At 39.0% G+C, this 16,304-nt stretch overlaps 1 protein-coding gene across 1 annotated transcript in view; it reads right to left on the reverse strand.

The window, feature by feature from the left end:
* Positions 1 to 16,304, reverse strand: part of LOC141767645 (ankyrin repeat domain-containing protein 13C-like) — a 34,573-nt gene that overhangs the window by 15,861 nt on the left and 2,408 nt on the right. The window contains exons 2-3 of the mRNA XM_074635143.1: positions 14,542 to 14,583; positions 4,763 to 4,867 (exon numbers count right to left, since the gene is read on the reverse strand). Of these exons, the coding sequence (XP_074491244.1) occupies positions 4,763 to 4,867; positions 14,542 to 14,583 (147 nt within the window). The remainder of the gene's footprint in view (positions 1 to 4,762; positions 4,868 to 14,541; positions 14,584 to 16,304) is intronic.

The raw sequence follows: 16,304 nt of genomic DNA on the forward strand, positions 1-16,304 counted from the left end.
TCACTGCATGGTGGAGCGAAGCAGGCAGGCAGCAGCCAACAGGCCAATCTGAATATAGTTTAAAATATTTTAACTTACCGAGGCATGGTCTATTAATTTTACAAGACATCTAGAAAGACTGAAAACGGCCACATTAGCTGGAGATAACACGCCACGTGCAGGATGGAAAGCTCTTAATGTTTGATTAAAATTTATAAGCTGCTTTAAATGTATTAGGGACGAAGAAAGAATTTAGTTGAGCTTCAGCATGGGCGATCTGGATCTTTAATATGTAGTTTTAATATTATTTTGTCAGAGGTGCATTTTAAATGGAATGTGACTTCACGTTGCTCTGAAAGCTACAATACTTGACTGTAGGTCTAATGCTATAGATGTAGAGGACTCCAGTACAGGCTAGGCACCAACACACAGTGTTTTTACAATATTACAAATCTTCAAAAATGTTGGCTGTTTACCACAGAACGTATATTGCCAAGAAGTGAAAGTCAATTGCAGTTCATTCATTGCAATATCAGCACCAAGCAGCAAAGCTACGCTTCCACCATTTTGGACTGAAAGCGACTATCGGACGCCAACAAAACGTCCGCCTAAAAAGTGCCGTGCAAAAGTAAAACAAAATCATTATTCTATTGTCATATTCTACCAAAATGGCCTGTGTTGAACAAGAAGCAATATTATAAATATAATAAGTGTTTTCAGTCAAAATTGGCAGCAGCTGCTGTTGTTGAACAAGTGTTTTTTCTTTGCATCTATACTCTTTGTGTTTACTACCTAAATTGGCTGTAAAAGTGGACAAACTGATTCAACATAAATAAAATAAAATCTTGGCCAAAGCGTGGTGATAATCACGGCATACCCAGCCTAACACCAATGCTCTCCCATAATTAAATAAATTAAAATTTGAAAATTATATCACAGCCATACTTCCCCTCCTGGTCTATGAAAAGATGGTCCCTTTAATTACAAACCATATGGCCTTAAAAAGAACAACACTTCCTTTTTGATACTGTCAACCTGAAACAGGTCTATTCTATTAGCAAATCTGGCCCTTTGATCATTTATAAATATAAAAAGTACTCTTCCAAAAAATAGAGTTTATTCCCGATCATAAATGTTACCACTCACGCTATTGACGCTGTAACGGACTGTTAAAAGCCACATTTCATATTTTATTTTATTTAAATAACCTGCTAACATTCTAAGTGTATATATATTGTTTGATTATTTGACGATCATCATTTTATTAGTAGGGTAATTCGACCGATATCCAAAGCTAAGGTATCGCTATCTGTATCGGGATTGAAAAACTCGGATCGGTGCATCCCTAATCTATCCTCATCATTTGATCTTGTAATTTTATAATATGGTCCTTTGTTCTTTAAATTGAGAATAATGCAAGAAACAATGAAAGCACGCAAGCAGATCCCCGTCTTATAAACACCAACATGACAGTGACAGCCTTTAAATGAGCTCCTGAGGCCTGCAACACAGCTGTGTGAGTGGAAGGACAGAAATAGCTCGTATTGAAAAAAACACATGACAGAAACTATTTCTGAGCCATGTTTTGCCTCCTTGTTCAAACGATAAAGCCGTAAGTGACAAAAGCTCTGCTGACAAATACATCAAATCACAAAGAAATGTGGGTCGACAAATGGAAATTAGTCACAAACGGTGGCTAAAAATAACACAGCGAGAGCACCGAGTTAGGATTTCTTTTATCAGCCACATTCAAGACAATGTTTTCTTTGAAAAGAAAGAAGCTAAACTGACAATATGGAGAACCAGACCTCTGTAACTAGATTAAATTACGTCGCCAGTTTTCAGCACTGAGCCCAGGACATTTGCCTTACTGTAAAGCTCCTAGGTCTCCACTTCCCTCACAGACACCCGCTGACTCAGCTCATACTGAATAACTGCTAGGCAGGGCTCTGCTGGGCTAAGCCAGCTATGGGACTCGACATTTATTGCACTGAATGGAGAAAAACAGTCACAGTTTCCTTCAGCACCTTTCTCCTCTAATGTCATCGTGGCAGCCGGGTGCAATTTTGTATGTGGAAGGCGGAGTGTGATTGTTTAACGGCGTGCAGACTCAGCCGTTTGAGGCCATGCCCTGTACTTTGGAGCGACATTAAAAGAACATAAAGAGGTAAAGAGGGTTAAACAATAACAACAGTCCCAGCGGCAGAGTTTCTGCTTCAGTGCGACAGAAGTTCATCTTGTCTGATGATTCAGGTAATCAGCAGACTGACCTACTGTCCCTGTCTGCCAGCGGGTTCAACCTGTACCTGTCTGCTGATCTCCTATATTGATCTGGCTTACGAACGCCTCTCCCTGTCCCGCATCCAGGAGAAACATGTATAGTCCTGATGAACTTTGTCTGAATGCCATCCCATAGAGATCTTTGAGTCTTAGTTTGGCCCTTCACCAGTGGTGTAGTGGAGGGTATACGGATTATCAACGACCACTACACAACCCAACGACCCCTCACCTGGCTCACATTTGCCTTATGGTGTCCAGAACAGAAGTTGCCATGGTAATGAAAACAATAACTTCTGCCTTTTGAAAAGAGAGCGTTTGGGGGGCATTCAGAGTCCAAAGTCAGCCTTGTGTTAAAACAATGCAGGGGGGCTGCGTTGGGGCTGCGTTGCTTCAGGTACCAGTGACATAATGAAATATGATCCAGGAAGTCCAGTTTGAGATAAGGAAGAGCTTGTTCTACAACCTAATAGTATTTTAATCCTTAATTTTTTTCACATTTGCTGATGAAAATCGTGAGATGTGTTTGAAAGCCTTGTGAAAGCTGGTAAATTGAGATTCATTTTGTCACACATACTAATCCCACAGTAAACAATGAACTTCCTTGAATTTTACTTAAAGAAACCCCTCAGCAAATCACGATAAGATCGTATCGTGACTTCAGTATCGTGATAATATCATATCGTGGGGCCTCTGGTGATTCCCACCCCTATTATGAAATGCTGTGAATTACTTTAATAGTACAATCACTTTCCCTGAACCTACCTTCTACATAACTTCAGTCAGAATTTCTGTTTTTCCCCAGAATGTCTTTTAATAATATTCCGACACCAGGAACAAACTTGCTGCATTCAGCAATGCCAATATGACAGGTAGCTTCTGTACAAGCTAGATGAGGTGAGGAACTGTCAATGGTAAAGTACAATGGTGCTACAGAGTTCATTTGAGGCTTCAGTCAATAGAGACGCTTGTAAATCCAGTAAGGTAAGTGGCATTCAAGAGTTAATTAGAGGATGCAGTCAATGGAGACACTTTAAGCTGTTCAATGTTGGTGCCAAGTGGCTGCACTAATAAGCCCTAACTCTTTGATTCTGATGGACTGACACTTAACAGTCTGTTTGAGAAAATTCAACAGCATTCTGCCTTTTAGCCTCATTGTAGCCTTGTTGCAAATGTCTCTATGTAATATTGTCGCATCAATGTTTAGTCAAACAAATGGGCCCAGAAATGTATTAAACCCCTACTGATTATGTATTACTGGGGTCGATATGATACCAATATTTGGCAGATGAAACGTCTAAGTGTATGTATATACATTAACACACATTATATGAAGGATCCTTTTACTACAAGAAAAACATATTTACCTTCAGTCTTCTAAAAACAGCATCACCATCTGTTCAACTGTGACGTGCTACCCTGCTAGGTCACATGCTGAGGTATTTAAAGACAATGGAAACGGCTAAAAAAAACAATATCATGATGACGCTTTACATCAAGGGCTTTTATGCATGGCTGAATAAGAGGGATTTTCTGGAATCAATGTTCCTCTTTTTTTTCCTTTTAAATTATAAGCTTAAACATAATCTTCCAACCCCATGTACCTGTGATATGCCAATATCAGCTGACAACACTTGCCTCAGTAACTTTGTAGCAATAGTATTGTAATTCAGTTCGTTTCTCACCACTGCCACAAAGCTCTGCCACACAGAGCGAAACTTCAGGCCTTTCCTGTTTCCATGACCAGAATATCAAGAGCTTAGAATAGATAATAGACAAGATGCACCGGTCATGTAAAAGTAGGCTTTGAGATATCAAAAGACTATACGGTCTTTAAGGTCTAGTACATAAAGGGAGATATCTGTTAGACTGATGGAGGTGTGCTTCCAAAGTGTATTTTGAAATAAAGAAATGCTCATAAGCAGAATCTCAATATTCAATGTTAAAAATTAAACTGCCAGTGTACAAAGGTGTTCTCATCCAACACCCAGTAGCTATAAAAACTAACTAATTGGTTTCACTTACATGTCAGTGATGTTTTTGTAGAAGCCCATGCTTACAAGTAAATGTGGCTACATCAATTTGAAATGAAAATTATGCTTAAAAAAATAAGACAGGGGCTTGAACATATTCAGCCTACGAGGAGAGAGAGAAACATCTAATGAATTGCCTTTCATCGGAGCACAAAAGCCAGAGGACCTTGAGGAATGTCCCCTCTCTCTCAGAGGGACAAAGGAGGCAGGCCGGCGGCGTGGCCTCCCTTGGAGGAACTGGCATGGAAGAATGTGCAGAGGCAACTGTAGATTTGCACCTGTTGATCGGATCTACTGTATTCTCACCCCCATCACTGTTTACACACCAGAAAGCCCAAACTGAAACCTTATTGATGTCACATTGATTTCAGTAAATATGCCTGGTGAGCAACATCATCTTAGCATGTAGCAGCGGTGGTGGGGTTTCAGTATGTTACCAAGTAGTGCCACTCAGTCAGTCACAGACGACTTACTCATTTGTCGATCTCCGTAGCTGATGGCCTCAGCAAGGGGACTCCACCCCTGAGCGTTCTTCACCTTTACTGGTGCATTGTGAGCCAGCAGCAGGTGGGCACATTCTGTAAGAAGGACAGGAAGATGGTCAGATAGGTAGATAATTACTTAAATCACAATAACAATTTTCTTTAAATGATACTAATGGCATCACAATTAAAGGGTGTGTAGGGGTTGTATGAGGTGCTTATTCACAGTCAGTGTATTACCTACAGTAGATGACGGTCGGCACGCCCCCAGTTTGGAGAAACAGACGGGAGTTACTGCACGGACTCAAAGCAATGTACTGCTGTGGACAAGGCCGGCATCAAAACATATTTTAGCCACCTAAAAGAATCAATATTTGTTTAAGTGTACGCTATATTTAGAATATTTTTGCCGGTTTACCTTGCTGTGAGACAGCTATACAGTCCATGTCTCCGACTGGGAACTGAAGCCGTTATCCATGCTCTCGTTAAAGCTACCAGACTGCATTGATAAAGACAATCATATTTACCTCGCAGAACACAGGAGTTGCTGGTCTACCGCTCATTTAGTTTGTTTACGGTATTGTGTGACTTTGGTTAGTTCGACACAATAGTACAAATAAACGAACCGATCGAGGCAGCGGTAGATCAGCAAACCCCCGTGTTCTACGGGGTAATGTTAAATTTTTCGTCAATGAAGTCTAGTGGCTTTGGCGAGAGCATAGATGGATATATTGGCTTCAGTTTCCCATCGGAAAGGGCTGTCTGAGAGCAAGGTAAACCGGCGAAAATATTCTCAAAATAGCGATCACTTGAAACGTTTTTTTGTAGGTGGGCCTTTCTTTTAGATGGCTAAAATATGCTTTGCTGCCGGCCCCATCCACATCAGTACATTGCTTTTGTCCTGTGCGGTAACTCCTGTCTGCTTGTTGGGCGTGCCGACTGTCATCTACTGTAGGCAATACACCGACTATGGATAAGTACCTCATACAACCCCACTTAAAAACACCCGAACTATCCTATTAAGACAAACATCAACATATACAGTATGCAAATAAAAGACCACGAGCAAACAACACAAGGTAGGAAACAGAGATCTTTACATAGCATAAGTATGTGCCTTACAAACAGGAGTCAGTAGGTGCTCCCATAATAAAGGTCTGTTTGTTTTTAGTCTTATGTCTAGCTTTTTTGGAAGTTAACACCCTTTGGAATACAACTGCAGTAAACTTATGTGTGTGTATTAAAAAAGATCATCAAATCTGTAAAAAGGTGGTTCTGCAACAGACAGGTAACCAGTGCAGAAACATCAGAAGTGTGTTTTTTCTCTGACCACCCATTAAAATCCTGGCTGCTGCTTTCTGCTTAAACAGGAGGCACAGGAGACACATTTAATCCAGGCAATAAAAAGAGAGGCGATAAAACTATGAAGGAATTCCTCCTAAGTGATAAACACAGCCCATTAAAAGATTAACAGATTTCGACCGGAGCAAAAACAAGACTCTGCACCTAAGCATCAAAGGTGTCTCACTCAGAGACGACTCACAGGTATGAGGAAATGAAATTGGTTTTCTTTTAACTACAGAAACAAACATATACACAGAGAAACAGATGGGATAGAAAAAGTGTGTGGTATTTAGCGAAAATGACCTTTATTAAGGGCCAAACGCCAATGGGTGAACAAGCTCTAATGACTTTCCTCATTTGTTTTTTTGGTGCTACACATCCACAAAATGTTTAGATTATGTCTGTTTGGTATCAAACATGCACAGGACATGTTTATTTGAAAACATGACTACATCCTTAGGGATGCACCTATCTGACTTTTTCAGTCCCGATACCTGGGCTTTGGGTATTGGGACCGATCATCTGATACCAGTGTTTAATCAATAACCTGTATGCCTCACTGTGTGGAAGTGACTGGGATCATTCTTTTATGTGTAAGACAACATCATGCTTGACTTAAACATTGCTTTCCTAACTTGTAAAACAAAATGTGACCAATAAATATATAGATATGAATTTATGTAATTGTTATTTATTATTAAAATAACAAATCGTATACCGGCAACTTGGTAAAAAAAATCTTTAAAAAAATCAACAGGAATTACACTTCAAGTGTAAACCTTTTTAATGCAGCAACAAATTGGTCTGAACTTAAACAGGAATTCAAATTTCAATATATAATGTATATAGTATATAAACATAAAATTGAATTGAATAAATCGCCCCCATTGTCACAGATAACCGATCCAGTATTGGTATCATTGTATCCCTATATACCCTGGAAGGACTTTAATATGTTGAGACTGACCTAATATCCCACATTTCCCATTAATTCAGAGCTTCTGCTTGTCGTCACCTATAATGTTGCTATGGTGACATACTCATTAAATGCATAATCAGAGCCCAAGAAACTAATTTTAACTCCACGCCAACACTGTGTCCAGCTCGTCGTCACAAAACAAACCAACCATAAATTAAGTCAAAGATACTTTTACTGGCTTTACTTTTTCACTTCTGTTCTTGCACAAATGCTGCTGCATGCTTCCGTTTAATCTGATCCCACTTTTATCTGATCACTTTGCAGTATATTTCAGATATAAACGTTGTCTGACTGCTACGAGATACAAGATGAAAATGTTTCCTGTAGCATCAAATCAATGATAAAAATTAATCCTGGTTTTATAGAGGGGCAGATTGTGTGTAGGATTGAGATGTCAGCTGACCCATTAACCAGAGAGCCATATGGGACCTACAGTTACACAAGACTCAGCATCCTGCTTTGGAATCTATACTGCTATAACATGAGGAGAGATTCTCAGGAATAAAATGTGTCAACCATCCCCTGGTGCTGTGCAGAGTAACCCTCAGAGCTGTGCTTGTATTCCAACAATGGGAAACCAGCCAAAGAGCCTCATCCCTCTTTCAATGGCAAGATCAGCAGTAAGTGCAGTGCAAAATCCCTTCACTCTCTGGGCAGCCTGTCAACAAACTACAGCGAGCCAAAAAATGAAGCCTGTTGTTCCGGCTCAGCTGTCAGTTTTGTCGTGACATCATTCATTACAGTGTTGGCGTCTGTACGGCTCTGTCTCAGCGCCGGGCAGGAGCTGTCACAGTCACAGGCCTGTGAGCAGCAAACCACTCGAATGCAAAGCAGAGGCTAACTGCTAACAGTCTGCTGCTCAGTGGATATGCAGGGCTCTCACTTGATGGGGCGGGATTATTATAGCTGTTTGACCGGCCTTTTCAATGATCGTTAAGGCACACAAAGGCCGCATAGAAGCTCTCAATACAGCCCTTCTTACATTACAAACCTTTGAGTCAACCCATTAGTCATGTAAACAAACTCAAACTGGTTACTGCCCTCATGTTCGGACTTGTTTCTCTGCTTAACATCGGTATATGAAAGCTATTAAAAATCATGCCAACGCCACCAAGGCTCAGTGGTTTGTGTAGCCTTGCCCCTTCTTAGCAACAGTTTGAATGTATAGTAGTTAATCACTCAGTAAGAATATGGGCTCAGTTTAGGAGACACTTCGGGCTGCAAGGAACTTCTACCCTCTCCCTCATTAAACCTGCAGTAGGCAGAACGTTTTTGGCATCGTTGGGCAAAAATTCCATAATAACCTTTCAGCATTATTGTAATTCAAGTGCTCTCTGAGAGATAACTAGACTTCTGCACCTCCTCATGGCTCTGTTTTCAGGCTTTGGAAAATCCATGGTAATGAGGACTTCAATTTGTTAACGTATTTTGTTGAATGGTGCCTCTTTATAGTTGGTGGTTGAGTAAGTGAATTGAAATGTAAGTCAAATATATATGTTCTACTCTTGTGGGATAAAAACTTTGAAAATCAATAAAATATATTTACAGAGCCAACCTGGTGCCTAGAACTGGAAATAATAACTTCTGCCTTTTTGAAAAGAGAGCACAACACACATAGCAACTTTGTCACATAGTCTAAAACACCACATAACCCCTCTGATCTACATACTCAATGTTTTATTAATGACAAAGAGGCCAGGGTCTCATGCATTCTTTATGCCAGAGAGGAATACATTTTGAAACTCTTCCTAATTAAACATATTATCCGCACAACAAAAGAGGGACGTGGCTATCTCAGGAGAGCAGTTACAGAAAAATAAAAAAAGGCGTGTTGTGACAGCGCTTACTGGTACTCTATATTCTTTACAGAAGCAATTATCAGCAACACCATTGCTCTTATATACAGCTTGCTTCCATGTGGAAGCATGGCAAAGGAAGTCGAAATGAACAAAGACGGGCCAATGGGAAGTCATTGTATTCACACCAGGGGAGCAGCTGAGGTTCAAAGACTTGGCTCATGACTAGTCTGGATGTGTTTTTGCATTACTTTTTTGCCCAATTCTGCTCGACGCGATCTGCATGTTAAGCTCTGAATATTGTCCATGGCTCGGCACTTCAGAAAGATTGACTAATATCTGCCATATTGCATGCTTTAATTAAATAAAGAAGCTGCGTTAGCACCAGAAAGGGTGGATGGAACTGCAGAGTGCCTCACAAAGAGCCTTACATCAGCAAACAAAAAAAGCAAACCTCTGTGTTTATGCATTAGTTCCGATAACAGAAGTTGATGTCGGGAAAATACAGGCAGCCAAATGGACGAGAGTTTGCTTTCTGATGTAAGCCCTGCATTCCCTCTGGCTTTTGACCTATATATGACCCTGCTAAAACCAATGATTGTGTAATACTAATGACTACATTTAGCATACATTATATAACCATGGAGAGAATAGCCAGGCCATGTGTTCTAGTGAGCTGCCAACCTGCTAGCTTCTGGTCTGGCTTCAGACTTTCAAGTACAAGGAGTAGACTTGTAGTCTGGCTTTGAGGATTAACTGATATTGACAAAAATGTTTGAATGATTGCGTCTTTATAATGTACGGACAGATTGGTTAAATAATTAGTTTTATATACTTAAATATATGTTAAACATTTGTACTAGGAATGGGCGATACATCAAATATACTCAATGTATTGCGGCTTTTTCTACACGGGATGTAGTAAATGATTATATCGCAAACATGGAGTACACATATTAATTGTTTCATTTTCACATTTCATCTTTTTAAGCCGCCGGCATGAGACTTTTTTTTGGCATTTCCCTTCTCTCGCGGCTAAATCCCTCTCACAGACACACTCTCCTGGGCGAGTGTGTGGGGCGTATGAGGATGGATGTGCATATGGGGTGATGATTTAATAATGTTAATCGGTAGCACAAACTTTGTACTACCGATTAACATTATTAAATCAAATGATCATTAATGATCAATGATTATTAAATGAGAGTAATCAATCCTGGGAGTTAATTATGACTTAGTAATGATTCCAATTTTGAGTAGTAGAGCTATTATATGGACTGAGGGCTGCAACTAACAATTGACTTATTTATTGATTTATCTTCTGATTATTTTCTAGATTAAACCTTTTATCTATAAAATGTCAGAAAATGGTGAAAAATCATGATAATCATCATTTCCCAAAGATTCATTATGTGTTTATTAACATATACGCCAAAGAAAAGCAGCAATCCTAACAATGGAGAAGCTAGAACCAAACGTTTGGTATTTCTGCTAAGAAAATAAATGGAAATATTAATTTGTTATTTAACGTAGTTGCTGATTGGGGTGACCAATCAGAGCGCCAACCATGAACCACAACGTCCCTTGTTCATGTCCACGTCATCTGCCAGCAAACCCGAAAAAAGGCATAAAATTCCCCCCAAAAATCTTTTTTAAAAAATGATGTTTTCTGTCTATGGACTAACCAATTATCTCAGCTCTTTATCATATAATACAGTTATAATATAATGTAAATACGGTTCTTTTGAGGAGTTTTCTCTTTAATTTACTAGCAGGAAGCTGGGAAAGAATAATCAAACAGATGCAGGTGATTTATTTGAAGCCGATCGAAAAGCTGCCTGGATACATTTAGCCTATAAGTCATTAGCAATGGTTTGCTGTCCGATTCGATCTGTTACGCAGTCGTGAAGTATTGAAAGGAAGTCTCCCTGTGGGTTTGTGGGTTGATTGCATGTGCAGCAGCTGTAAGGAGGTCCTGCTCAAGACTCATACAATACAACTCTAACAGAGGAATGAAGGAGGCAGAGTGGGATGGAGAAATAAAGTGCTAATCTATTGCTTCGCTACGTGCAGTGGCTACAGATGGGGCACTTGTCAAGAGGCTCTGTGGGCTGTTAAAACCCCCACCATCTCCACCCATCCTGATCCAGGCTGAGTACATCTATAAAATGGCTTTTTCGCTCACTTCCTCGCCCATCGATCACACACTCACTGACCGTATCAAACAGCAGTTGAAGAAACACATAGTTGCAGTCTCTGAGGCAAAACTGATGCCTGGTTTGCTTTGCAGATTATCTCAAACCAATGTTGTGTTTTTTTTCTCCAGACTAAAATGTATGTTAATGTACTTATTTGCCTCTCTTGATTAAACAGGCTGCTCTTTTTTTAAGTGATAAAATGTGTCAATTCAGAGGAAGACTAGCCCTGCCAGACTGGCACTTTGGCTCCAGACATTCACTACGTTGTTATCTTGTATCTCTGAAACCAATTTATATTTTATCTTTGTGACCAGTGGATCAGATATCATAACCCCTGGACAAAAGGAAAACATTTTCTGTCCTTTGAGGAGACTTGACAGAAAACAGGCTTCAGGAGAAAACTGTGTTAATCGTATACCTCTGACCACAGTGTCAGCTTAAAACTGGGTGTGAAATACAGCATTTAGTGTACTCCAAGTTTCAATTTCCAAAGAGTTTCATTAGAAGAGAATGCATTCGGGACACAAATAATGAGTCAGATAGTGACCTGAAGAGTATCTATTGAATAAATTTGGTTTATCCACTTGACATGTCTTCTACCACTTAAGTTACTCTTTTCCTACTTTCCTAGAGATGAAACAATCATCTCTAGGAAAATGATTAGTTGATTAACAGAAAATTCAAATGGCAACTATTTTGATAACCAAGTTATTTTTAAACCGAAAATGCCCCCAAAAAAAAAAATCTCTTTTTATTATATATATAATTTTAAGCTGTATGTATTTGGGTTGTGGAGTGTTGGATAGACAAAAAATTTTTTTTTGATGACGTCAGCTTGGGCTATGAGAAACCCTTAATAGCTATTTTTCCAGTATTTTCCAAAATTTTTTAAACAATTGGCAGAAATTGAGAAAAATAATTGGCAGACTAATCGATGATGAAATAATTGTTAGTTGCAGCAGCTGTGTATGCATTTTCCCTGAAGTCTTTTGGCAACCCTCAGAGAAAAAAAATGCTCCCTGTAATAGCAACAGCATAATCCATTTTTCCATGAAGGACAAAATAAGTGTGGATAAAGAATTATGCCTCGATGTGCTGTGCCCAGTTGTTATAATTGAAAGAGAAAGTTGGTGAAGACATTGTAGCATCTCAGAAGAAAAAAACCTACATGTGCACCCTGCTGTGCAGATGTTTTATTTTTTGACAAATGTTTATTTAGCCTTGCATCTATAGTTATGAACATACAACGCTGCTTTATCAGTGTTTTATTTGCTACTAATCACAACAATGAACTGCATTACGTTTGTGTCTGTTAGTGACAACGATATTTTTCACCTGTACAACAGTAAAAGATCAAATTTAAGGGACTATAGACATGCATCACTGTCATTACTAGTCTGGTAAATAATAAACACACGCACCACGCCATACACAAAGGGAGCCTTGTCCTCTCCATCCCACCAGAGCAGCCACACCCAGACTATGATCTCATGCTCTAGCCCTCAGTCTGTCTGGCCTGAGCATCCCTGGAGGACAGGCTAGCAGCCCAGGCTAGAGATAGGCAACCTCATTAGCACAATCAATTCCATAGCGTCCCATCCGCCACTACACTTCGGCAGTCCGCTATCTGGACTACAGCGGCAGGGCCTTCACTCCGTCGATGGGAATTAAACCTTGCAAATGTGAAATCAATTGAAACCCTCGCTCTAGTAACAGCCACTAAACAATTGCAGTACGAGTAACCCTATGCTTGAATTGTTCACTGAGAACCTGCTGCAGAAGAGGGGGGGATTAATTTTTCAATAGCATGTTCTGTAGTCTCCTTGCAATGCATTAATATTTTATGCACATGCTTTCAGTCCAGCCAGTGCAACTCGGCTAAAGAACAAAATCATGTAAAGACTTCTACAAAGCCTTCATACATCATGACATATTCATCTTATGCTCCAAACTGATTGTTATTCTAGGACGTGTTACATAAATACACTAACATGTTACACTTTCTGGTTTCCTTTTGGGACAATACACATAGCTGTACCATCTGTGTGACACGTCATTTGTGCCATCTTTGATTCAAACTAATAACTATGATAATAACTAAGTAACTTCTTCAGCACAAGAGACACCAGCAGAAAAACTAATTATAGCCCACTAAGCAAATAATTTGGAAGTTGAAAATGACATCTTTTAGCTCAGCTAATTATCCCCTTAGCCAGCCTCAAACTATTAGTCTTTGAGCCAGCAGTGGAACATCAATCAGAACAAGAGACGTGAGCCACTGAGAGGATCCTATTTCTTGCAGTGTCATCATTATCTAATCCCCACTGCATGTTATTTCTCAATAAATGTATCGAATGACCATCAGAAGAAATTGTTTTCTTGCTACATTCTGCTTTGAATAGGGCTGCAAAATATAGTTTTTTTAGTAACAATATCACGAAAGACTGCGATACTGCACTCAAGGATTTTTTGACTTGATCCGTAGAAAACTGTACTTTAAAAAGTTGTTAAATCATTATTTTTCTATTGGTGTCTTTTGTGTTCAATGCTTAATTTGTTCAATAAAATGGAAATAATTGATGGAAATAATTTCATCTGATTTTTTAAATTCAACAGGCAAGTTGTTGCATGTAATATTGTAATCTAGGGATGCACCAATCCGACTTTTTTAATCCCGATACTGTACCTGGGCTTTAGGTATCGGCCGATACCGAGTACCGATCCGATACCAGTGTTTAATTAATAAGCTGTATGCCTCACTGTGTGGAAGTGACTGGGATCATTCTTTTATGTGTAAGGCAACATCAGGCTTGACTTAAACATTGTTTTCCTAACTTTGTAAAACTAAATGTAACAATTAAATACATAGATACAAATGTGTTGAATTGTTATTTATTATTAAAATAATAAATTGTACACCAACATCTTGGCAAAAAAATCTTAAAAATTATCAAGACTTATAATTCAAGTGTAAACCTTTTTAATGCAGAAAAAAATTGGTCAAAACTTAATTTAATTTAATTAAATTTCCGGTATACTGTATGTATATAGTATATAAACATAGAATTGAAATTAACAGATTGACCCCATTGTCACCGATATCCGACCCGGTATCGATGCATCCCTATCGTTATCGCTACATTCAACAATGTTATCGCATATTTTCCTCATATTGTGCAGCCCTAAAACCATAACCATAACCATAAACACAAACTCTTTATTCATGCATGAGCATCTTGCCGTCTGAGATTTGTGTGGTGATCTGTGTGACAAATGTCTGGTGGTGCTTACTTAGCCAGACAAATACACACACAAAGACGGGAAAGCAAACTGAATCACACAAATAAACGGAAACAAAAGCCATACAGACGCGCAGAGATTAAATTAGAAAGCCACAGAGAGAGACAAATATAAACTACATAGAGGTGCATCCACATATACATCATTACTCACCTTTGTGTCCCATCATGACGGCAAGATGCAACGGTGTGTTTCCTGAAGAAGAGAAAAAAAAGAAACAGAATTTGTCGACCGCTTTTGATAACCACAATAAGAGATGAGAGTCTGTGATGATAAGCACTGTGTCTCTAGGATGGTCACACTGAATTAGATGTTTAAATTAGGAGGCAGAATCAACTAAATTCCTAATGACATGGTAAGTATATGCCTATTGTGTGCTCTCCTACCATGACAAGCAATATTATAACTATTAACCTACTGCGCCCCCGAAATAAGCTGCCTTTAACTGGCAGGGGCAGACATAAAGTAAGCACTGAATGGGACTGGTTGCACACTAGAAATGCATTTGGGGAAAATAACATTTGAGTCAGGTGTGGAGAAGCACAGGTTTTTTTTTTCCCAGGATGTGAAATGTGCCTCATAAGCATAGGAGAATCCCTCAAGAGGAAACCAAACTGCCAGGTCAGCTCCTTCAGGCTTCTTTTCCAGGGAGAGAGTGGTGGGCAAGCATCCAGAGTAAAGAGGGCCTGCTTTGTAGAAGCCCGATGTGCATGAAAATACAAGGTGGTGATCAGCTGGCAGTCCCATTCCATGTTGTGATAAACAGAATTCGATGGAAGTGAATAGGATTTCATTTGTATTAGCAATATCCCTTTCCAAAATCAGCATCCTGGTTACTTTAGATAATCCAGATCTTGCTGTCAATAGTTTTCATTGGCAGTTACTTCTTCTGCAAAAAGTCTGAAAAACGTAGTGTTGAAATGTTTAGTCAATGAATCGACTTTACTAGTCATACATTTTTTAATAAATTAATGTTTTTTTAAGTCATTCATTGAGCAAAAACTGGCAAAAATGAATGGTTTCCAGCTTCACAGATGTTAGGACGTTCTGCTTTCCACTGTTAATATGAATGAAAATGTAATATCTTAAATTTAGTTAGACAGAGAAGCAATTTAACATTTTTCATCATTCTCTGAGATTTTACAGACACCAATAAATAAAAAAAGTGATTAATCAATCATTTAAAAAATTGTTAGTTGCAGCCCTATGACAGGACAACTCAAAACACTGGAGCAAAATAAAGATATTATCTGAGTGGTTTGTCCCGAATACCATTTTTTGGGCTTCGAAGCGTCGGTGAGATATATCCGAAAGTATTTGAAACTTTGGGACAGTGCCGCTGCCGCGCTACTGCACACACACACACACACACACACACACACACACACACACACACACCTCTACACATAACAAACAGCAATATCTGTTGATTCATAATTCATGTTGAATATGAATAATGAATAATATTGTGGGATTATTCCTTATCTCGTGGGCTATTTGGGGATTTATATATTTGAATACTACTACTGTGGTGCAGTAAGTGAGAAAATGTGGATGAATTGACCAATCAATTATCAAATCATTTAACATCATTATAACCATTAATCGTACATTATACTTGCTATATGTGTGGCTAATGTTAGGCCAATGAATAGAATGAAAAATAAAACTTCTTTGTTCATATCCTACTTAACAAAAATGTCTGGCTTCAGCCTGTGGAAGCTTTAACTAATGTGTGCGTAGTAAACACACAAAACTGCTTCCACTGAACCACACCAACCCTCAACTATACGGGGCGAAACCTGTGAAAAATACAGGCTCAAGTTCCAAAACAACACCTTGCAGAGGCCAATACCCTGTCTTGACACCTTGTAGCATTACACCACAACGTCAGAGCTCTCTGATTGAAGACAGAC

Source organism: Sebastes fasciatus, chromosome 5, assembly GCF_043250625.1.
Source record: "Sebastes fasciatus isolate fSebFas1 chromosome 5, fSebFas1.pri, whole genome shotgun sequence".
In the NCBI taxonomy this organism is placed as follows: Eukaryota; Metazoa; Chordata; class Actinopteri; order Perciformes; family Sebastidae; genus Sebastes; species Sebastes fasciatus.